Source organism: Mobula hypostoma (genome assembly GCF_963921235.1).
Source record: "Mobula hypostoma chromosome 9 unlocalized genomic scaffold, sMobHyp1.1 SUPER_9_unloc_1, whole genome shotgun sequence".
NCBI classification, from domain to species: Eukaryota; Metazoa; Chordata; class Chondrichthyes; order Myliobatiformes; family Myliobatidae; genus Mobula; species Mobula hypostoma.
In genome coordinates this window covers 504,592-528,895 of record NW_026948133.1, presented here as the reverse complement: position 1 = coordinate 528,895, position 24,304 = coordinate 504,592, and the positions used below count along the sequence as shown (strand labels likewise).

Genomic DNA, 24,304 nt, shown 5'->3' with positions numbered 1-24,304 from the left:
TATCCTGGTGGAGAGGTTTGCAAGGCTATTGGGGAGAGTTCAAACTAGAATCGCTGGGGGGGGTGGGAACCAAACTGAAGAGATGGAAGAAGAGGTGGTTGGCTCACAAATAGAGAAAGCTTGGAGACAGTGCAAAAGGGAGGATAGGCAGATGATAGAGAAGGGACGCGCTCAGACCGATGGTTTGAGATATGTCTATTTTAATGCAAGGAGGATTATGAAGAAAGCGGACGAGCTTAGAGCGTGGATCAGTACTTGTAGGTATGATGTTGTGGCCATTACAGAGACTTGGAAGGCTCAGGAGCAGGAATGGTTACTTTGAGTTCCAGGCTTTAGATGTTTCAGGAAGGACAGGGAGGGAGGCAAAAGAGGTGGGGATGTGGCACTGCTGATCAGAGATAGTGTCACGGCTGCAGAAAAGGAGGAAGCTATGGAGGGATTGTCTATGGAGTCTCTGTGGGTAGAAGGTAGGAACAGAAAGGGGTCAATAACTCTACTGGGTGTTTTTTATAGACCACCCAATAGTAACAGGGATATCGAGGAGCAGATAGGGAGACAGATTCTGGAAAGGTGTAATAATAACAGAGTTGTCATGGGGGGAGATTTTAATTTCCCAAATATCGATTGGCATGTCCCTAGAGCGAGGGGTTTAGATGGGGTGGCGTTTGTTAGGTGTGTTCAGGAAGGTTTCTCGACATGATATGCAGATAAGCCTACAAGAGGAGAGGCTGTACTTGATCTGATATTGGGAAATGAACCTGGTCAAGTATCAGATCTCCCAGTGGGAGGTCAGTGACCAGTGGTGTGCTGCAGGGATCTGTTCTGGGATCCCTGCTCTTTGTCATAACGTCCCACGATTGATGAAGGCCAATGCACCATATGCCTTCTTAACCACAGGGTCAACCTGTGCAGCAGCTTTGAGTGTCCTATGGACTTGGACCCCAAGGTCGCTCTGATCCTCCACATTAATGCTTACCATTAATACTATATTCTGCCATCATGTTTGACCTACCAAAATGAACCACCTCACACTTCTCTGGGTTGAACTCCATCTGCCACTTCTCAGCCCAGTTTCGCATCCTAGCAATGTCCAGCTGTAACCTCCGACAGCCCTCCACACTATCCGCAACACCCCCAACCTTTGTATCATCAGCAAATTTACTAACCCATCCCTCCACTTCTTCATCCAGGTTATTTATAAAAATCACGAAGAGTAAGGGTCCCAGAACAGATCCCTGAGGCACGCCACTGGTTACCAACCTCCATGCAGAATATGACCCGTTTACAATCATTTCTGGATCCACAAATGTCCCCTTGGATCCTATGCCTCCTTACTTTCTCAATAAGCCTTGCATGGGGTACCTTATCAAGTGCCTTGCTGAAGTCCATATACACTACATCCATTGCTCTACCTCCATCAACGTGTTTAGTCACATCCTCAAAAAATTCAATCAGGCTCATAAGGCACGACCTGCCTTTGGCAAAGCCATGCTGCCTATTCCTAATCATAGAGGGCTATGGGTAACCCTAGGTAATTTCTAAGGTAAGGACATGTTTGGCACAGCTTTGTGGACCGAAGGGCCTGTATTGTGCTGTACGTTTTCTTTGTTTCTATGTTTCATTAAAACCTGTGTGGATGAGTGCGTGCCCACAAAGGCTTACTGTACATTCCCAAACCAAAAGCCGTGGATGAACCAGGAGGTACGTCGTCTGCTGAAGGCTAGATCTGTGGCATTCAAATCTGGTGACCAAGGCCCTTACCAGAAAACCAAGTATGATTTGCGGAGGGCTACTTCAAGGGCAAAGAGACAATTTCAAACAAAGTTGGAGGCGACATCAGATGCACAGCAACTCTGGCAGGGTCTGCAAGACATTACTTCCTGCAAAGCTAAACCCAACAGCATGAAAGGCAGCAATGCTTCACTACCAGGTGAACTCAATGCCTTCAATGCACACTTTGAAATGGAGAACACAATTACAGCTGTGAAGATCCCTGCTGCACCTGAAGACCCTATGATCTCCGTCTCAGAGGCCGGTGTTAAGCTGTCTTTAAAGACAGTGAACCCTCACAAGGCAGAAGGTCCCGAGGGAGTACCTGGTAAGGCTCTGAAAACCTGTGCCAACCAACTAGCGGGAGTATTCAAGGACATTTTCAACCTCTCACTGTTACGGGTGGAATTTCCCACTTGCTTCAAAAAGGCAATAGTTATACCTGTGCCTGAGGAGAAATATGTGGGCTGCCTTAACGACTATCGCCCCGTGGCACTCACAATCGACAGTGATGAAATGCTTTGAGAGGTTGGTCATGTCTAGACTGAACTCCTGCCTCAGCAAGGACCTGGACCCATTGTAATTTTCCCATTACCACAATAGGCCAACAGCAGATGCAATCTCAGTGGTTCTCCACATGGCTTTAGACCACCTGGACAACACAAACACCTACATCAGGATGCTGTTCATCGACTATAGCTCAGCATTTAATACCATCATTCCCACAATCCTGATTGAAAAGCTGCAGAACCTGGGCCTCTGTACCTCCCTCTGCAATTGGATCATCGACTTCCTAACCAGAAGACTGCAGTCTGTGCGGATTGGTGATAACATATCCTCCTCGCTGATGATCAACACTGGTGCACCTCAGGGGTGTGTGCTTAGCCCACTGCTCTACTCTCTGTATACACATGACTGTGTGGCTAGGCATAGCTCAAATACCTTCTATAGATTTGCTGATGATACAACCATTGTTGGTAGAATCTCAGGTGGCAACGAGTGGGCGTACAGGAGTGAGATATGCCAACTAATGGATTGGTGTCGCAGCAACAACCTGGCCCTCAGTGTCAGTAAGACCAAAGAGCTGATCGTGGACTTCAGGAAGGGTAAGACGAAGGAACACATACCAATCCTTATAGAGGGATCAGAAGTGGAGAGAGTGAGCAGCTTCAAGTTCCTGGATGTCAAAATCGGAGGATCTAACCTGGTCGCAACATATCGAGGTAGTTATAAAGAAGACAAGAACAGCAGCTATACTTTATTTGGAGTTTGAAGAGATTTGGCATGTCAACAAATACACTCAAAAACTTTTATAATTGTACAGCAGAGAGCATTCTGACAGGCTGCATCACTGTCTAGTATAGAGGGGCTACTGCACAGGACCGAAAGAAGCTGCAGAAGGTTGCAAATCTAGTCAGCTCCATCTTGGGTACTGGCCTACAAAGTACCCAGGACATCTTTAGAGACAGGTGTCTCAGAAAGGCAGTGCCCATTATTAAGGACCTTCAGCACCCAGGGCATGCCCTTTTCTCACTGTTACCATCAAGTAGGAGGTACAGAAGCCTGAAGGCACACACTCAGTGATTCGGGAACAGCTTCTTCCCCTCTGCCAGCCCATTCCTAAATGGACATTGAATCTTTGGACACTCGCTCACTTTTTTAAAAAATATACAGTATTTCTGTTTTTGCACTTTTTGAAATCTATTCAATATATGTAATTGATTTATTTGTTTATTTTTATTATTATTATTCTATTTATCATTTTTTTTCTGCTAGATTATGTATTGCATTGAACTTCTGCTGCTAAGTTAACAAATTTCACATCACATGCTGGTGATAATAAACCTGATTCTAATTCTGATACAGAAGGATTTAGACAGATTAGGAGAATGGGCAAAAAGTGGCAGATGAAAGACAGTGTTGGGAAGTGCATGGTCATGCACATTGGTAAAAGAAATGAATGGGTTGCCTATTTTCAAAATGGAGAGAAAATACAAAAATCTGAGGTGCAAGGGGCTTGGGTGCAGGATTCCCTAAAGGTTAATTTGCAAGTTGAGCTTATGGTGAGGAAGGTAAATGCGACGTTTGCATTAATTTCAAGAGGACAAGAATATAGAAACAAGGATGTGATGTTGAGGCTTTATAAAGCACTGGTGAGGCCTCACTTGGAGTAGTTTTGGGCCCTTTAGCTTTGAAAGGATGTGCTGAAACAGGAGTGGGTTCCAAAGAAGTTCATGAAAATGATTCCAGGATTGAATGGCTTGTCATATGAAGAACATTTGATGGCCTGGCCTGCATTCACTAAAATTCAGAAGGATGAGGGATGACCTCATTGAAACCTATCAAACAGTGAAAGGCTTTGATAGAGTGGATGTGAAGAGGATGTTTTCAATGGTGGAAGTATCTAAGGTCAGAGGAGACAGCCTCAGAATAGAGGAGCGTCCTTTTAGAACAGAGATGAGGAGGAATTTCTTGAGCCAGAGAGTGGTGAATCTGTGGAATTCTTTGCCACAGACAGTTGTGGGGGCCAAGTCTTTATCTATATTTCAGGTAGAGGATGGTATATTCTTGAATGGTCAGGGCATGAAGTGATACAGGAGGAAGACAAGAGATCAGGGCTAAAAGGGAAATTGGATCAACCATAATGAAATGGCGGAGCATGACTCGATGGGCCAAATAGCCTAATTCTGCTCCTATATTTTATAGTCTTATGGTCTTCCATCATAGATTGACAAAGGAGTCATAGAGAGACAGAGACAGAGACGTCACAGATAGACAGAGATGTTGAAACAGGACCGGATAGACAAAGTCTGCCGAACCAGTTGGAATTCTTTGGGGAGATTACAAGTAGGATGGATAAAGGGGATGCAGTGGATGTTGTATATTTAGACTTTCAGAAGGCCTTTGACAAGGTGACACACGTGAGGCTGCTTATCAAGTTAAGAGCCCATGGTATTACAGGAAAGTTACTAACATGATTAGAGCACTGGCTGACTGGTAGGAGGCAGCGAGTGGGAATAAAAGGATCCTTTTCTGGTTTGCTGCCAGTAACTAGTCGTGGCCCGCAGGGTTGGTGTTGGGACCAGTTCTTTTTATGCTGTATGTCAATGATTTAGATGATGGAATAGATGGCTTTGATGCCAATTTTGCAGATGGTATGAAGATTGGTGGAGGGGCAGGGAGTGTTGTGCAAACAGGTAGTCTGCAGAAGAACTTAGACAAATTAGCAGAATGGGCAAGAAAGTGGCAAATGAAATACAATGTTGGAAAATGAATGGCCATGCTCTTTGGTAGTAGAAATAAATCTGCAGACTATTTTCTAAATGGGGAGAAAATCCAAAAATCTGAGGTGCAAAGGGATTTGGGAGTCCTTGTGTAGAATTCCCTGAAGGTTAACTTGCAGGCAGAGTCGGTGGTGAGGAAGGCAAATACCATGTTAGCATTCACTTCAAAAGGTCTAGAATACAAGAGCAGAGACATGATGCTGAGGCTTTATAAGGCACTGGTGAGACCTCACCTTGAGCATTGTGAACAGTTTTGGGCTCTTCATTTTAGAAAAGATGTGCTGGCATTGGAAATAGTTCAGAGAAGGTTCACAAGGGTAATTCCAGGAATGTATGGTTATCATACAAGGAACGGTTGATGGTTCTGGGTCTGTATTGGCTGAAATTTAGAAGGATGAGGGAGGATCTCATTGAATCTTTTCAAAAGTTGAAAGGTCTAGACAGAGTAGATGTGGAAAGGACGTTTCCCATGATGGGGGAGTCTAGGACAAGAGGGCACAGCCTCAGGATAGAGAGACATCCATTTAAAACAGATGCTGAGTAATTTCTTTAGCAAGAGAGTGGTGAATTTATGGAATTTGTTACCACAGGTGGCTGTGGCGGCCAGGTCATTGGGTGTATTTAAGGCAGAGCTTGATAGGTTCTTGATTGGCATTACATCAACGGTTACAGGGACGAGGCCTGGGAGTGGGGCTGTGGAGGGGAGAAAAGGATCAGCCATGATTGAATGGCACAGCAGACTTGATAGGCCAAATGGCCTAATTCTGCTGCTATGTCTTATGGTCCTCTCTCATAGACAGGGAGTGACATATGGCATGGAAATAAGTCCTTTGGCTCTGCTGGCCCTTGCTGATCAAAATGCTCATCTAAACTACTTCTACTTGCCCATGATTGGCTCATATCCCTCTAAATCTTTCCTATCCGCCTATCTGTCCAATTAAATGTTAATCTACCTGTCTCAATCACTTCCCTTGCCAGCTCATTCCATATACAAATCATCTGGGTGAAAAAGTTGCCGCTCAGATTCCTATTAAATCTCTCCCTTCTCACCTTTAACCACTGCCCTGTTCTGTGCACATGCATGCTCCTCATGGTTTTATTTACCTCAGTGTCCTACACTCCAATGTACAAAGTCCCAACCTCCATCCATAACTCAGTCCCTTGAGTCCTGGCAACATCCTCTGAAATCGATTCTGCACTCTTTTTTGCATAATGGCATCTTTCCTATAACAGAATATTCAAAACTGAACACACTATTCCATATGTAGCCTCACCAACTACTTGTACTGTGCTGGCACATTCACAGAAATATGTCATTCACTGGTTTAACTTCTCAAATCATCTTATCTTGTAGCTATATGGGCTAAATTCCATTTTCTGTGCCTTTGCACACTTTGACAGTTTATCTGCATCCTGTTGTAACCTTAGACAACTTCCTTCACTTCTCACCATACCACCAACTTTATTAATCATGCCACCTACATTCTAATACAAATCATTCATAGAACTGACAAACAACAGAGGACCCAGCATTGATTCCTGTGGCACATAGCTAGCTGCAGGCCTGCAATATGAAAAAATCCTCCACTACCACTTCTTCTTTCTTTCACCATGACAATTTTGTACCTAACCATCTTGCTCACCCTGGATTTCATGTTCTCACCTCCAAGAACAGACCTCATCAAAAATCTTGCTAAAGTTCAAGTCGACAACATTGATTGGAGGTGGAGAGAGTCAATAACTTTACACTCCTTGGTGTTATCATTTCAGAGGATCTGTCCTGGGACTGACTCGTGAGTGTATTACAAAGAAAGCATGGCAGCATCTCTAAAAAGTTTGCCCAAATTTCGCATGTCACTTAAAACTTTGACAAACTTCTATAGCTGCACAGTGCAGCTGTCAAGTTGCATCACAGCCTGGTATGGAAACACTATTGCCCCAGGAATCCAGGAATGGAAGAGTCTATAGAAAGTAGTGGATATGGCCCAGTCCAACACGGGTTGACTAATCCCCATCATTGGGCACATTTACAAGGAGCACTGTCGCAGGAAAGCAGCATCCATCATCAATGATCCCCACCATCCAGGCCATGCTCTCACCTCTCTGCTGCTATCTGGAAGGAAGTACAGGAGCCATAGGTACCACACCACCTGGTTCAGGAACAGTTATTACTCCTCAGCCATCATGCTCCTGAACCAATGTCACTCACCTCAACAACGAACTGATTTTACAAGACAATTTCAAGGACTCTACAACTCATGTTCTCAATATTATTTATTATTGTGATTATTTGTTTTTATTGTATTGTACAGCTGGTCTCCTTGGTTGTCAGTCTGTGTGTGTAGTTCTTTCATTGACTTCATTGTATTTCTTTTTAATCTACTGTGAAAGGCCATAAGAAGATCAGTCTCAGGTTTAGTACTATACATGGTGATATATCCATATTTTGAAAATAAACACAAGAGATTGTGTAGATGTTGGAAATACAGATTAACATATACAAAATGCTAGAGGAACTCAGTAGGTCAGACAGTAGCTATTGAAAGATTCAAAGATTCAAAGTTTCATTTTATTATCAAAATATGTATGAAAAATACAGCTCTTGAGATTCATCTTCTCCAGATAGCCACAAAACAGAAAAACCACGGTTGTCATTGTAAGAAAAGACATTACCGCCACCCCCACCGCCGCATATAAAAAAAACAAAGACTCGCAAACTTCAAACCCCCAACCCCCTCCCTTGCACAAAAACTAACAGATCGCCCACACTGTAAAGGCAGTTAGAACACCAAACCCCAAACTCCCAACCCCTCCCTTGCAGAGAAAACAAACATATCCCCCCCACCACAGAAAATGGCAACAAGAACATCAATCCCCAACCCCCAATGTGCCAATCAGTAACAAGAAAGAAGCACAGAAAACTGAAGGAGACCAATATGAAGCAACACACGTAAAATGCTGGATAGAGTTAAAAGATGGGGGAGGGGAGGGAGAAACATAAGGCGGTAGGTGAACCCAGGAGGGGGAAGAGTGAAGTAAAGAGCTGGATAGTTGATCGGTGAAAGAGATACAGGGCTAGAGAAAGGGATATCTAATGGGGGAGGACAGAAGGCCATGGAAGAAAGAGAAAGGTGGATAAGCACCAGAGGGAGACGATGAGCAGGTAAAGAAATGTGAGAGAGGGAAAAGGGGATGCAGAATGGGGAATAGGGAAGGGGGGCCAATACCAGAATTTCAAGAAATTGATGTTCATGCCATCAGGTTAAATAGGGGACAAGCTCTCCTCTACAATCACTCTGAACACTGGTGCCCCACAAGGCTGTGTACTCAGCCCCCTGCTGTACTCACTGTACACCCATGATTGTGTAGCCAAGTTTCCATCGACTCAATATATAAGTTTGCTGATGACACAACAATTGTAGGCCGTATTTTGGGTAATGATGAATTTGAGTATAGAGAGGAAATTAAGAACCTGGTGGCACGGTGCGAAGACAATAACCTATCCCTCAACGTCAGCAAGACGAAGGAATTGGTTGTTGACTTCAGAAGGAGTAGTGGACCGCATGACCCAATTTACATCGGTGGTGCGCAAGTGGAACAGGTCAAAAGCTTTAAGTTCCTCAGGGTCAATATCACAAATGACCTGACTTGGTCCAACCAAGCAGAGTTCACTGCCAAGAAGGCCCACCAGCGCCTTTACTTCCTGAGAAAAGTAAAGAAATTTGTCCTGTCCCCTAAAACCCTCACTAATTTTTATAGATGCATCATAGAAAGCATTCTTCTAGGGTGCATCACAACCTGGTATGGAAGTTGTCCTGTCCAAGACCGGAAGAAGCTGCAGAAAATCGTGAACACGGTGCAGCACATCACACAAACCAATCTTCCGTCCTTGGACTCACTTTACACCGCACACTGTCAGAGCAGTGCCGCCAGGATAATCAAGAACACGACCCACCCATCCAACACACTTTTCGTCCCTCTTCCCTCCGGGAGAAGGCTCAGGAGCGTGAAGACTCGTACGGCCAGATTTGGGAACAGCTTCTTTCCAACTGTGATAAGACTACTGAACGGATCCTGACCCGGATATGGGCCTCTCAATTTTTTTGCACTACCTTACCTTCCATTTTTCTATTTTCTATTTATGATTTATAATTTAAATTTTTAATATTTACTAATTTTTACTATTTTTAATATTTAATATTTGTAATCCAGAGAGTGGGTAGCACAGAATCAAATATCGCTGTGATGATTGTACGTTCTAGTATCAATTGTTTGGTGACAATAAACTATAAAGTATTTAAGTATTTTAAGTATTTTTAAGGTTGGAGGCTACCCAGACAGATTATACGGTGTTGTTCCTCCAACCTAATTGTGGCCTCATTGCAACAGTAGAGGAGGCCATGGATAGACATATTAGAATGGGAATGGGAAGTGGAATTAAAATGGGTGACCACTAGGAGATCCTGTTTTTTCTGGTGGACAGAGCGTAGGTGCCCAGCGAAATTGTCTCCCAATCTACATTGGGTCTCACCGATATATAGGAGGCCACACCAGGAGCACCAGACACAGTAAGTGACCCCAACAGACTCACAGGTGAAGTGTCGCCTCACCTGGAAGGACTGTTTGGGCCCTGAATGGTAGTGAGGGAGGTGGTGTAGAGTCAGGTGTAGCACTTGTTCCACTTGCAGTATGAACACTGTGAACTATGGTACACACCATTAATCACATAAATCTCAGAATTTCAATAGCATCCTCCATCAGTGGCACAGCCTCCCGTAGGGGGCGACTGCTGAACCCAGAGGGACTGCCAAACACAGCGGCCTGGCCTCCTGTAGGGGGCGACTGCTGAATACAGCGGTGCAGCCTTTTGCAGGAAGTGACTGCTCACTCTTCACTGCATTTGCCTCAATGTTTCAACCTTCCTCAACGCTTTAATCAGAAGTGGAGTCGATCATGGGCCTGTGTCCCGTCTCTGAGCTTCTCCTCGAGGCAGCTCATGCTTGTGCTCCTCTCCTGCAATTTTCTCAGGGACAGCAGAGCAGCGGACCACTTGATCGAACTCCAAACTGTAAGTCACAGGTTCCAACAGTTTCAGAAACACAATTAGGATAAAAAGAGTAAGCAGAAGCCACAGAAGAAGTGATGTAATTGAATATCTGGAAGATGTCGCCTGAGAAATCGCTGCTTGCTGGCACCATCTTGACCAGACGAACAGTCAATGTTTTCAGTCAAGACGCTTCATCAGGACTGGAATGGAAGGGGGCAGAAGCTAGAATAAGAAGGTGGTGGGGGGGGGGGCGGTGTAGGAGTACAAGCTAGAAGGTGACAGGTGAAGAGTGAACCTGGGTGAGCACATGGTCGAAGAATTGGACAGCAGCAGAGATCACCGAGCGGGAGCAACGAGAGAGGGTGTCACTGAACTCCTGTCGAAGAGAGGACTTATACTTCTTTAGAGTAGGCATCTCTCAAAAAAACTGCAGTGGAGCAGCAACTCATAAATATGAGAAATTCTGCAGATGCTGGAATTCGAGAGCAACACACACAAACTACTGGAGGAACTTGGGCACATCAAGCAATATCTATGGAAATGAATTAACAGTCCATGTTTCAGATCCAGACCTTTCATCAGGGCTGGAAAGGAAGGGGGAAGATGCTAGACTAAGAAGTTAGCTATACTGAATATCTCTAATTAGTCACAAACAAGAGAAAATCTGCAGATGCTGGAGATCCAAGCGACACCCACAGATGCCAGACGAACTCACCAGGCCAGGCAGCATCTATGAAAAACAGTACAGTCAACGTTTCAGGCCCAGAACCTTCATCAGGGTCCTGAAATGTTGGCCCAAGATGGGACTGTACTCTTTTCCATAGATGCTGCCTGGCCTGCTGAGTTCTTCCAGCATTCTATGTTATCTCTAATTAGTCCTAACCCTAACCCAAATGCAGGTAAATCCTGTCCCTGAGAATGCCCTCCAGTCTACATCAAACAGACCAACGAGCCCAATCAGTCCAACCAACCAGCCCACACTAATAAGCCCAACAAGTCCATAACAACCAGCCCAATTGGTCCAGACCAACCAGCCCAACCAGTCCACATTAACCTGTTCAACCAGTCCATACTGTCCAGACCAACCAGTCGACAGCAATAAGCCCAACAAGTCCAGACCAACCAGCCCAATCAGTCCAAACCAACCAGTCCACACCAACCGGTCCATATCTTCCAGACCAACAAGTCCAACCAAACAGACCACAGCAACCAGTAACAATCAATCTATATAAACCAGTCCAAACAGTCCAGACCAACCAGTCCAAAACAACCAGCATAGCTACTCAATACCAGTCCCTTCAGATCATCCAGTCCATACCAGCCAGCCCAACCAGTCTAACCAGTTCAGACCAACCAACCCATACCAGCCACCCCAATTAGTCCAGACCAATTCAGACCAACCAGTCCATACCAGCCAGCCCAACCAATCCATACCAATTCAGACCAACCAGCCCAACCAGTCCAAACTAACTTTGTGGCCATCCAGCTAGACCTAATTTCCTGTCTTTGGCTCACATGCCCTCAATCCTCACCCCTCCATATACCTATCTGCACCTCCCTGTGTCCCTCACACTCTCCACACATACCTCTGTCCCTTACATCTTCCCTTCATCTCTCACATCCTGTGCACTTTCCTTCGTCTCTCAAACCCTCCACACCTCCCTCAGTTCCTCACACCCTCCACACCTTCCTCTGCCCTTCACACCCTTCATACCTCCCTCTATCCATCACTCCTGCATATACCTATTCAAGTGTTCTTTATATGATACAATTGTACTTGCCTCAGCCATTTGCTCTGGCAGCTTGTTCCGTTTACTCACCACCCTCTGTGTATAAAAGTTGCCCCTCATGTCCCTTTTAAATCTTTGCCCTGTCACAATAAACTTATATCCCCTCCCAGACTCTCCCTCCCAGGGGAAAAATCATTTCTATAAGACTGATCCTCATTTTCCTAAATTCAAGGAATAAAGACCTAACAAGGCCAACCCCTTCCTTTCACTCAGGCCATCTAATCCTGGCAACATCCTCACAAATCATCTCTACACTCTTTCCAGTTTAACATGTCTTTTCTATAATATGGTGACCAAAACTGTACAGCCTCACCAATGATTCGCAAACCTGCAACATAAGACCCAACTCCTGTACTCAGTGCTTTGATGAAGGCCAACATGTTAAATGTCTTTTTCACCACCCTGTCTATGTATGATGCTGTTTTTCAATGAACTATATACTTGTGCTCCTTGGTCCCTCAGTTCTATTAAACTCCCTAGTAACCTACCATCCTTTATGCTTTGCTGGCTTGACTTTTCAAAATATATCACCTTGCACTTATCAGTATTGAAATCTATTTGCCACTAACTGACCAAATCACCCTGTAATCCACAATAAACTTCTCCACAATCAACAACCTCCTAAAGTCATCCACAAGTTTACTGATCAAACCATGCGCATTTGCATTCAAATCATTTACATGAGTAATGAGTAACAAGGCTCCCAACACCGAACCCTGCAGCACACCACTAGTCACCGGCCTCCATTCCAAAAAAACAATCTTCAACCACCACACTCCGCTGCCTATTGCTGAGCTAATTTTGAATCCAGCTGCCCCTGGATTCCGTAGACATGTGTTCCAGCAGCTTCTTCCACAAGTCACACTCTCTCCTGACTTGGGAATACATCACCAATCCTTCATTGTCACTGCGTCTAAATTCTGGAACTCTGCCCAACTGTACTGTGGGAGCACCTTCACTGGAAGAATTACAGTGGTTCTGGAAGGTGCCCAAGCATCACTTACTCAAGGACAACAGAGCAGGTTCAAGAAAAATACTGCTAATATGATTTATGTGGACTTTCAGAAGGCATTTGATGAGGTATCGCATAATAGTGCTGTCATTAAGATTGAAGTGTGTGAAGAGAAAGCAGAATGTCAGCCAGGGTTGGAAACTGGTCAGTTAACAGGAAGGTTGTTTCTCAGACTGGAGAGATGAGTGCAGTAGAGTTTCCCAGCGGTTAGTGCCCAGCCCACTGCAATTCCTAAAAAATATTAATGACTTGGCTGTTCAGGTACAATTTCCAAATTGACTTACAATACAAAATTAGTAAGTTTGTATATTCTGAAGAAGTTAGTAGACTTCAAGCATGGAAGTTGAAGTCTGCTTCTCTTTGAAGCAAAGAATTTGTGATACTGGATTCACTGAATTGAGTCTTGCAATGGGGTTTGCCCTTGAGGGGAGACTAGGCTGAGCAGAACTGTGCTGTCTGGAGTTGAGAACTTATACAGATTTATAGATGAACTGTTGTTACTGCATCAGAGGAAATGGGGTTGGATGTGATGCTAAGGTTTTCAGCCTTGCTTTCACTAAATAGCAGATTTGCTATCCGCTGATTGCATTTATTATGCAATGCTCATTTTTATTTGAGCTAATCCCAGTAATGGAAATATCTGGTCTGTTTGTGAAATGATTGTAACATCATTTTAGTGAGTTTGATTCAGAACTTGACAAGGTTCACCCAGGATTTCTTTCTCAATACATTAACAATTATTTGCATCACAGGTAAACAACTTATTCTCTTTTCAGGACTATTCCCACACATAACTCCAGTGCCAGGTATCAACAGAAACTTGCCACTCACCAATAGGTTCAACAGTGCTGCTTGCCACCCACCTTGGCGACGCTGTTGGGATCTCTGTGAAAATGAACGATAAGTGATGTTCAGCTGGATAGTTTGGAATCAATGTACAGTAGCCCCTGAACTTGAGCCAGACAAAGCATTTAAAAGCCCCAAAACGACAGTGATCATTTCATCAACGATTAGAATCAATCTGTGCATTTCAGGAAGTGCTTAAACAAAGCACATGACTGTGTAATCAGATGAGGGAGGGCGTGACCACATGAAGGGAGAAAGTGAGTAAGCAGGATAAAGGAGAGAGAGTGAGAGAGACAGAGAATGAGTGTGATAGATGGAACATAGCATAGGAGATAGGACATGAAGTAACACACGGCAAGTGTGAACAAAAAAAATGTGAGTGTGAGATGGGAATGAGGAGTGAGGGGCAGGGTGAATATGAGGGACAGTAACCTGAGGGAGAGAGTGTGTAAGGGACAACAGTGAGAGATGAGAATAAGGGTCAGAGACAGAACGAACTATAGAGTAAGTGTGAGGGACAGTGGAAGAACGAGTGTGAGGGAGGGACTGACTGTGAGGGATAAATGCTATTGTGAGTAACGGAAACAGTGAAATTCATGGCACAGGAGGGGAGGCAAAAGGTTAAGACATAGAAACATAGAAACATAGAAAATAGGTGCAGGAGTAGGCCATTCGGCCCTTCGAGCCTGCACCGCCATTTATTATGATCATGGCTGATCATCCAACTCAGAACCCAGCCTTCCCTCCATACCCCCTGACCCCTGTAGCCACAAGGGCCATATCTAACTCCCTCTTAAACATAGCCAATGAACTGGCCTCAACAGTTTGCTGTGGCAGAGAATTCCACAGATTCACCACTCTCTGTGTGAAGAAGTTTTTCCTAATCTCGGTCCTAAAAGGCTTCCCCTCTATCCTCAAACTGTGACCCCTTGTTCTGGACCTCCCCAACATCGGGAACAATCTTCCCGCATCTAGCCTGTCCAATCCCTTTAGGATCTTATACGTTTCAATCAGATCCCCCCTCAATCTTCTAAATTCCAACGAGTACAAGCCCAGTTCATCCAGTCTTTCTTCATATGAAAGACCTGCCATCCCAGGAATCAATCTGGTGAACCTTCTTTGTACTCCCTCTATGGCAAAGATGTCTTTCCTCAGATTAGGAGACCAAAACTGCACACAATACTCCAGGTGTGGTCTCACCAAGGCCTTGTACAACTGCAGTAGTACCTCCCTGCTCCTGTACTCGAATCCTCTCGCTATAAATGCCAGCATACCGTTCGCCTTTTTCACCGCCTGCTGTACCTGCATGCCCACTTTCAATGACTGGTGTATAATGACACCCAGGTCTCGTTGCACCTCCCCTTTTCCTAATCGGCCACCATTCAGATAATAATCTGTTTTCCTATTTTTGCCACCAAAGTGGATAACTTCACATTTATCCACATTAAATTGCATCTGCCATGAATTTGCCCACTCACCCAACCTATCCAAGTCACCCTGCATCCTCTTAGCATCCTCCTCACTGCTAACACTGCCACCCAGCTTCGTGTCATCCGCAAACTTGGAGATGCTGCATTTAATTCCCTCATCCAAGTCATTAATATATATTGTAAACAACTGGGGTCCCAGCACTGAGCCTTGCGGTACCCCACTAGTCACCGCCTGCCATTCTGAAAAGGTCCCGTTTATTCCCACTCTTTGCTTCCTGTCTGCTAACCAATTCTCCACCCACACCAATACCTTACCCCCAATACCGTGTGCTTTAAGTTTGCACACTAATCTCCTGTGTGGGACCTTGTCAAAAGCCTTTTGAAAATCCAAATATACCACATCCACTGGTTCTCCCCTATCCACTCTACTAGTTACATCCTCAAAAAATTCTATGAGATTCGTCAGACATGATTTTCCTTTCACAAATCCATGCTGACTTTGTCCGATCATTTCACCGCTTTCCAAATGTGCTGTTATCACATCCTTGATAACTGACTCCAGCAGTTTCCCCACCACTGACGTTAGGCTAACCGGCCTATAATTCCCCGGTTTCTCTCTCCCTCCTTTTTTAAAAAGTGGGGTTACATTAGCCACCCTCCAATCCTCAGGAACTAGTCCAGAATCTAATGAGTTTTGAAAAATTATCACTAATGCATCCACTATTTCTTGGGCTACTTCCTTAAGCACTCTGGGATGCAGACCATCTGGCCCTGGGGATTTATCTGCCTTCAATCCCTTCAATTTACCTAACACCACTTCCCTACTAACATGTATTTCACTCAGTTCCTCCATCTCACTGGACCCTCTGTCCCTTACTATTTCTGGAAGATTATTTATGTCCTCCTTAGTGAAGACAGAACCAAAGTAATTATTCAATTGGTCTGCCATGTCCTTGCTCCCCATAATCAATTCACCTGTTTCTGTCTGCAGGGGACCTACATTTGTCTTTATCAGTCTTTTCCTTTTTACATATCTATAAAAGCTTTTACAGTCCGTAATAGACAATATGGTGTTGGGGGATTCAATTGTAAGAGAAGCAAAGAGGCATTTCCCTGGACACAAATAAGATTACTAGGAAGCTTTTTGCCTCCCTGGTGCCAGGATCATGGATGCCACGGAGAGAGCGAAGAACAGCCAGAGGCTATGGTCCATACTGGGACAACTGACATCAATAATCCTGTAACATGGATGAGAGGGTTAGCTCAATGATTAAACAGAAGGCTGAAAGGCCTAAGGTCGAAATCGTTGGATTAGCTTTGTTGTCGTGTACGGGAAAAGGAGGATGTCCAATGAATGTGTAATTAGTGCAGGTGGGACATCTTTAGATTTCTCAGGTTATGTTTGTCTTCATTAGCTGGGGCATTGAGTATAAAAGTCAGTAAATCACCTTGCAGCTGTACATAATGTTAGTACGGCCACACTTGGAGCATTGTGTGCAGTTCTGGTTACACCATTACAAGAAGGATATCAAAGCTTTGGAGAAGGTGCTGAGGAGGTACACCAGGATATTTTCTAGATTGGAGGGTATGAGTGATAAGGAGAGGATGACCATAACACTATAAGATATAGGAGCAGAAATAAGTCATTTGGTCCATCGAGTCTGCTCCGATGTTTCATTATGGCTGATCCATTTCCCTCTCAGCCTCATTCTCCTGCCTTCTCCCTAACACTTCATGGCCTGACTATCAAGAACCTATCAACCTCTGCCTTAAATATACCCAATGATTTGGCCTCCACAGCCAACTGTGGCAATGAATTCTACAGATTCACCACTCTCTGGATAAATAAATTCCTCCTCATTTCCTTTATAAATGGAAGACCCTCTATTCTGAGGCTATGCTCTCTGGTCCGAGACTCCTCCCCACCCATAGGAAATATCCTCCCCATATCCATTCTATCTAGGCCTTTAAACATGTAGTAGATTTCAGTGAGATCTTCACCCCCCCCCACCATTCTTTTGAATTCCAGTGAGCACAAGCCCAGAGCTATCAATTGGTCCTCATATGATAACCCTTTCATTCCCAGAATCATTCTTGTAAACCTCCTCTGAACCCTTTCCAGAGTCAGCACATCCTTTCTTAGGTAAGGTGCCCAAGGATAGGCAGGTGATAGAGAATGGACGCGCTCAGGCCGACGGTTTGAGATGTGTCTATTTTAATGCAAGGAGTATTGTGAACAAAGCAGATGAGCTTAGAGCAAGGATCAATACTTGGAGATATGATGTGGTGGTCATTACAGAGACTTGGATGGCTCAGGGACAGGAATGGTTACTTCAAGTGCTGGGTTTTAGATGTTTCAGAAAGGACAGGGAGGGAGGCAAAAGAGGTGGGGGCATGGCACTGTTGATCAGAGACAGTGCCATGGCTGCAGAAAAGGTGGACGTCATGGAGGGATTGTCTACAGAGTCTCTGTGGTTAGGAACAGGAGGGGGTCAATAACATTACTGGGTGTTTTTTATAGGCCACCCAAGAGTAACAGGGATATCGAGGAGCAGATAGGGAGATAGATCCTGGAAAGGTGTAATAATAGAGCTGTCGTGGTGGGAGATTTTAATTTCCCAGAGATCAATTGGCATCTCCCTAGAGCAAGGGGTTTAGATGGGGTAGAGTTTGTTAGGTGTGTTCAGGAAGGTTTCTTGACACAATATGTGGATAAGCCAGTAAGAGGAGAGGCTGTACTTGATTTGGTATTGGGAAATGAACCTGGTCAGGTGTCAGATCTCTCAGTGGGAGAGCATTTTGGAATTTCAATGGTTCTTGTTTCAGTCGAAGCAAGCAGCTGAAGAAGGGAGTGAAAGAAATCGGGTAGAAAAAGTAGGGTTTTTTTTAAACGCTGCTCGGGGAGAAGGGTCTGCACTGCGCAGGCGCGTGACGTAGCACGCCAAGATTTAAAAGCAGACCACCATATACAGCAGCCATCGTTGGAGTGGACTGAGTCAGAGTGGGACGGCTTTGGCTCAACAGGCTTTGGCAAGAACAGGCAGAGGCCAGGGTAGGTTCCGGTAAGTTTTTTTGTTCAGATTGTCTAGCGTAGAGAGAATGCCAGGCAGGATGTTGGAATGCTCCTCTTGCAGGATGTGGGAAGTCAGGGAGCCCTCTGGTGTCCCTGACAACGACACCTGCAAGAAGTGCATCCAGCTGCAGCTCCTAACAAACCGCTTTAGGGAACTGGAGCAGGAGCTGGATGACCTGCGGATCATTCGGAGAATGAGGAGATTATAGATAGTAGCTACAGGGAGGTAGTTACACCAAAGGAGCAGAGGACAGGAAATTGGGTCACTGTCAGGCGAGGGAAGAGGAAAGGGCAGGCAGAGCAGGGTTCCCCTGTGGCCATTCTCCTCAACAACAAGTATACTGCATTGGATACTGTTGGGGGAGATGACTTACCTGGGACAAGCTGCAGTAGCCGGATCTCTGGCACTGAGTCTGGCTCTGCAGTGCAGAAGGGAGGGGGGAAAAGAGGAGAGCGGTAGTGATAGGGGATTCGATAGTTAGAGGTGCAGATAGGAGGATCTGTGGTCGTGACAGAGAATCCAGGATGGTTTGTTGCCTCTGGGGTGCCAGGGTCAAGGACGTCTCTGATCGATTGCATGACATTCAGAAGTGGGAGGGTGATCAGCCAGATGTCGTGGTGCACATCGGTACCAATGACATAGCAAGGAAGAGTGAGGAGGTCCTGGAGAGTGAGTATAGAGAGCTTGGTAGGAAGTTGAAAAGCAGGACCTCGAGGGTGGTAATCTCAGGATTGCTACCTGTGCTACGTGCCAGTGAGGGTAGGAATAGGATGCTCTGGAGGATGAACAAGTGGCTGAGGAACTGGTGTAGGGGGCAGGGTTTCAGATTTCAGGATAATTGGGACCTCTTCCGGGGCAGGTGGGACCTGTACAAGAGAGACAGGTTACACTTGAACTACAGGGGGACCAATATCCTTTCAGGGAGGTTTGTTAGTGCTATTGGGGAGGCTTTAAACTAGATTTGCAGGGGGATGGGAACCAGAGTGCCAGAGCTGACAGTCTGGCTGGGGTGAAAATAAATGTTGTTAAAAGTTCAAGCAAATCCGCTAATAGAAAGGTTGTGAGTGGTGGTAAAAATCTTCTGAGGTGTATATATTTCAATGCTAGGAGTATTGCGGAGGAGGCGGATGAGTTGAGGGCGTGGATTGACACGTGGAATTATGACATTATAGTAATTAGTGAAACTTGGCTACAGGAGGGGCAGGACTGGCAGCTTAATATTCCAGGGTTCCGATGTTTCAGATGTGATTGAGGCAGAGGAATGAAAGGTGGAGGAGTAGCATCGCTTGTTAGGGAAAATATTACAGCAGTGCTCAGGCAGGACAGATTAGAGGGCTTGACTACTGAGTCCTTATGGGTGGAGCTGAGAACCCGGAAAGGTATGACCACATTAGTGGGATTGTATTACAGACCACCCAGTAGTCAATGAGAATTGGAAGAGCAAATCTGCAGGGAGATAGCAGGCAACTGCAGGAAACATAAAGTTGTGGTGGTAGGGGATTTTAATTTTCCATATATTGATTGGGACTCCCATACTGTTACGGGTCTAGATGGTTTAGAGTTTGTAAAATGTGTTCAGGAAAGTTTTCTAAATCAATATATAGAGGGACCAACTAGAGGGGATGCAATACTGGATCTCCTGTTAGGAAACGAGTTAGGACAAGTGACGAAAGTCTGTGTAGGGGAGCACTTTGGTTCCAGTGATCATGGCACCATGAGTTTCAACTTGATCATGGACAAGGATAGATCTGGTCCTAGGGTTGAGGTTCTTAACTGGAAGAAGGCCAAATTTGAAGAAATGAGAAAGGATCTAAAAAGCATGGATTGGGACAGGTTGTTCTCTGACAAGGATGTGATTGGTAGGTGGGAAGCCTTCAAAGGAGAAATTTTGAGAGTGCAGAATTTGTATGTTCCTGTCAGGATTAAAGGCAAAGTGAATAGGAATAAGGAACCTTGGTTCTCAAGGGATACTGCAACTCTGATAAAGAAGAAGAGGGAGTTGTATGACATGTATAGGAAGCAGGGAGTAAATAAGGTGCTTGAGGAGTATAAGAAGTGCAAGAAAATACTTAAGATAGAAATCAGGAGGGCTAAAAGAAGACATGAGGTCGCCTTGGCAGTCAAAGTGAAGGATAATCCAAAGAGCTTTTACAGGTATATTAAGAGCAAAAGGATTGTAAGGGATAAAATTGGTCCTGTTGAAGATCAGAGTGGTCGGCTATGTGCGGAACCAAAGGAAATGGGGGAGATCTTAAATGGGTTTTTTGCGTTTGAATTTACTAAGGAAACTGGCATGAAGTCTATGGAATTAGGGGAAACAAGTAGTGAGATCATGGAAACTGTACAGATTGAAAAGGAGGAGGTCCTTGCTGTCTTGAGGAAAATTAAAGTGGATAAATCCCCGGGACCTGACAGGGTGTTCCCTCGGACCTTGAAGGAGACTAGTGTTGAAATTGCAGGGGCCCTGGCAGAAGTATTTAAAATGTTGCTGTCTACAGGTGAGGTGCCGGAGGATTGGAGAGTGGCTCATGTTGTTCCGTTGTTTAAAAAAGTATCGAAAAGTAATCTGGGAAATTATAGGCCGGTAAATTTAGCGTCGGTAGTAGGTAAGTTATTGGAGGGAGTACTAAGGGACAGAATCTACAAGCATTTAGATAGACAGGGACTTATTAGGGAGAGTCAACATAGCTTTGTGCATGGTAGGTCATGTTTGACCAATCTATTGGAGTTTTTCGAGGAGGTTACCAGGAAAGTGGATGAAGGGAAGGCAGTGGATATTGTCTACATGGATTTCAGTAAGGCCTTTGACAAGGTTCTGCATGGGAGGTTAGTTTGGAAAATTCAGTCGCATGGAGAAGTGGTAAATTGGATTAGACATTGGCTCAATGGAAGAAGCCAAAGAGTGGTAGTAGAGAATTGCTTCTCTGAGTGGAGGCCTGTGACTAGTGGTGTGCCGCAGGGATCAGTGCTGGGTCCATTGTTATTTGTCATCTATATCAGTGATCTGGATGATAATGTGGTAAATTGGATCAGCAAATTTGCTGATGATACAAAGATTGGAGGTGTAGTAGACAGTGAGGAAGGTTTTCAGAGCCTGCAGAGGGACTTGGACCAGCTGGAAAAATGGGCTGAAAAATGGCAGATGGAGTTTAATACAGACAAGTGTGAGGTATTGCATGTTGGAAGGACAAACCAAGGTAGAACATACAGGGTTAATGGTAAGGCACTGAGGAGTGCAATGGAACAGAGGGATCTGGGAATACAGATACAAAATTCCCTAAAAGTGGCGTCACAAGTAGACAGGGTCGTAAAAAGAGCTTTTGGTACATTGGCCTTTATTAATCAAAGTATTGAGTATAAGAGCTGGAATGATATGATGAGGTTGTATAAGGCATTGGTGAGGCCGAATCTGGAGTATTGTGTTCAGTTTTGGTCACCAAATTACAGGAAGGATATAAATAAGGTTGAAAGAGTGCAGAGAAGGTTTACAAGGATGTTACCAGGACTTGAGAAACTCAGTTACAGAGAAAGGTTGAATAGGTTAGGACTTTATTCCCTGGAGCGTAGAAGAATGAGGGGAGATTTGATAGAGGTATATAAAATTATGATGGGTATAGATAGAGTGAATGCAAGCTGGCTTTTTCCACTGAGGCAAGGAGAGAGAAAAACCAGAGGACATGGGTTAAGGGTGAGGGGGAAAAAGTTTAAAGGGAACATTAGGGGGGGCTTCTTCACACAGAGAGTGGTGGGAGTGTGGAATGAGCTGCCAGACGAGGTGGTAAATGCGGGTTCTTTTTTAACATTTAAGAATAAATTGGACAGATACATGGATGGGAGGTGTATGGAGGGATATGGTCCGTGTGCAGGTCAGTGGGACTAGGCAGAAAATGGTTCGGCACAGCCAAGAAGGGCCAAAAGGCCTGTTTCTGTGCTGTAGTTTCCATGGTTCTATGGTTCTATAGTGATCATAATTCTATCTCCTTTACAATAGCATTAGAGAGAGATAGGAGCAGACAAGTTAGAAAAGCATTTAATTGGAGTGAGGGGAATTATGAGGCTATCAGGCAGGAACTTGGAAGCTTAAATTGGGAACAGATGTTATCAGGGAAGGGTATGGATGAAATGTGGCAAATGTTCAGGGGATATTTGTGTGGAGTTCTGCATAGGTATGTTCCAATGAGACAGGCAGGTTATGGTAGGGTACAAGAACTGTGGTGTACAAAGGCTGTAGTAAATCTAGTCAAGAAGAAAAGAAAAGTTTATGAAAGGTTCAGAGAGCTGGGTAATGTTAGAGATCCAGAAGATAATAAGGCTAACAGAAAGGAGCTTAAGAAGGAAATTAGAGCCAGAAACGTGCATGAGAAGGCCTTGGCAGGAAGGATTAAGGAAAGCCCCAAGGCATTCTACAAGTATGTGAAGGGCAAGAGGATAAGATGTGAAAGAATAGGACCTATCAAGTGTGACAGTGGGAAAGTGTGTATGGAACCGGAGGAAATAGCAGAGGTACTTAATGAATACTTTACTTCAGTATTCACTATGGAAAAGGATCTTGGTGATTGTAGTGATGACTTGCATCGGACTGAAAAGCTTGAGCATGTAGATATTAAGAAAGAGGATGTGCTGGAGCTTTTGGAAAGCATCAAGTTGGATAAGTCGCCAGTAATGGATGAAGTGTACCCCAGGCTACTGTTGCAGGCGAGAGAGGAGATTGCTGAGCCGCTGGCGATGATCTTTGCATCATCAATGGGGATGGGTGAGGTTCAGGAGGATTGGAGGGTTGTAGATGTTGTTCCATTATTCAAGAAAGGGAGTCGAGATAGCCCAGGAAATTATAGACCAGTGAGTCTTACTTCAGTGGTTGGTAAGTTGATGGAGAAGATCCTGAGAGGCAGGACTTATGAACATTTGGAGAGGTATAATATGATTAGGAATAGTCAGCATGGCTTTGTCAAGGGCAGGTCGTGCCTTATGAGCCTGGTTGAATTTTTTGAGGATGTGACTAAACACATTGATGAAGGAAGAGCAGTGGATGTAGTGTATATGGATTTCAGCAAAGCATTTGATAAGGTACCCCATGCAAGGCTTATTGAGAAAGTAAGGAGGCATGGGATCCAAGGGGACATTGCTTTGTGGATCCAGAACTGGTTTGCCCACAGAAGGCAAAGAGTGGTTGTAGATGGGTCATATTCTGTATGGAGATCGGTGACCAGTGGTGTGCCTCAGGGATCTGTTCTGGGGCCCTTACTCTTCGTAAATTTTATAAATGACCTGGATGAGGAAGTGGAGGGATGGGTTAACAAGTTTGCTGATGACACAAAGGTTGGGGGTGTTGTGGATAGTGTGGAGGGCTGTCAGAGGTCACAGCAGGACATTGATCGGATGCAAATCTGGGCTGAGAAATGGCAGATGGAGTACAACCCAAATAAGTGTGAAGTGGTTCATTTTAGTAAGTGAAATGGAGATGGAGGAACTGAGCGAAATACATGTTAGTAGGGAAGTGGTGTTAGGTAAATTGAAGGGATTGAAGGCAGATAAATCCCCAGGGCCAGATGGTCTGCATCCTAGAGTGCTTAAGGAAGTAGCCCAAGAAATAGTGGATGCATTAGTGATAATTTTTCAAAACTTGTTAGATTCTGGACTAGTTCCTGAGGATTGGAGGGTGGCTAATGTAACTCCACTTTTTAAAAAAGGAGGGAGAGAGAAACCGGGGAATTATAGACCGGTTAGCCTAACGTCGGTGGTGGGGAAACTGCTGGAGTCAGTTATCAAGGATGTGATAACAGCACATTTGGAAAGCGGTGAAATGATCGGACAAAGTCAGCATGGATTTGTGAAAGGAAAATCATGTCTGACGAATCTCATCGAATTTTTTGAGGATGTAACTAGTAGAGTGGATAGGGGAGAACCAGTGGATGTGGTATATTTTGATTTTCAAAAGGCTTTTGACAAGGCCCCACACAGGAGATTAGTGTGCAAACTTAAAGCACACGGTATTGGGGGTAAGGTATTGGTGTGGGTGGAGAATTGGTTAGCAGACAGGAAGCAAAGAGT

General features: G+C 44.6%; 1 protein-coding gene across 1 annotated transcript in view; it reads right to left on the bottom strand.

Moving 5' to 3' along the window:
* LOC134341227 (netrin-3-like) overlaps positions 1-24,304 on the bottom strand; it is a 426,911-nt gene that overhangs the window by 115,160 nt on the left and 287,447 nt on the right. Inside the window, exon 5 of the mRNA XM_063039061.1 lies at positions 13,735-13,788. Coding sequence (XP_062895131.1) covers positions 13,735-13,788 — 54 coding nt within the window. The remainder of the gene's footprint in view (positions 1-13,734; positions 13,789-24,304) is intronic.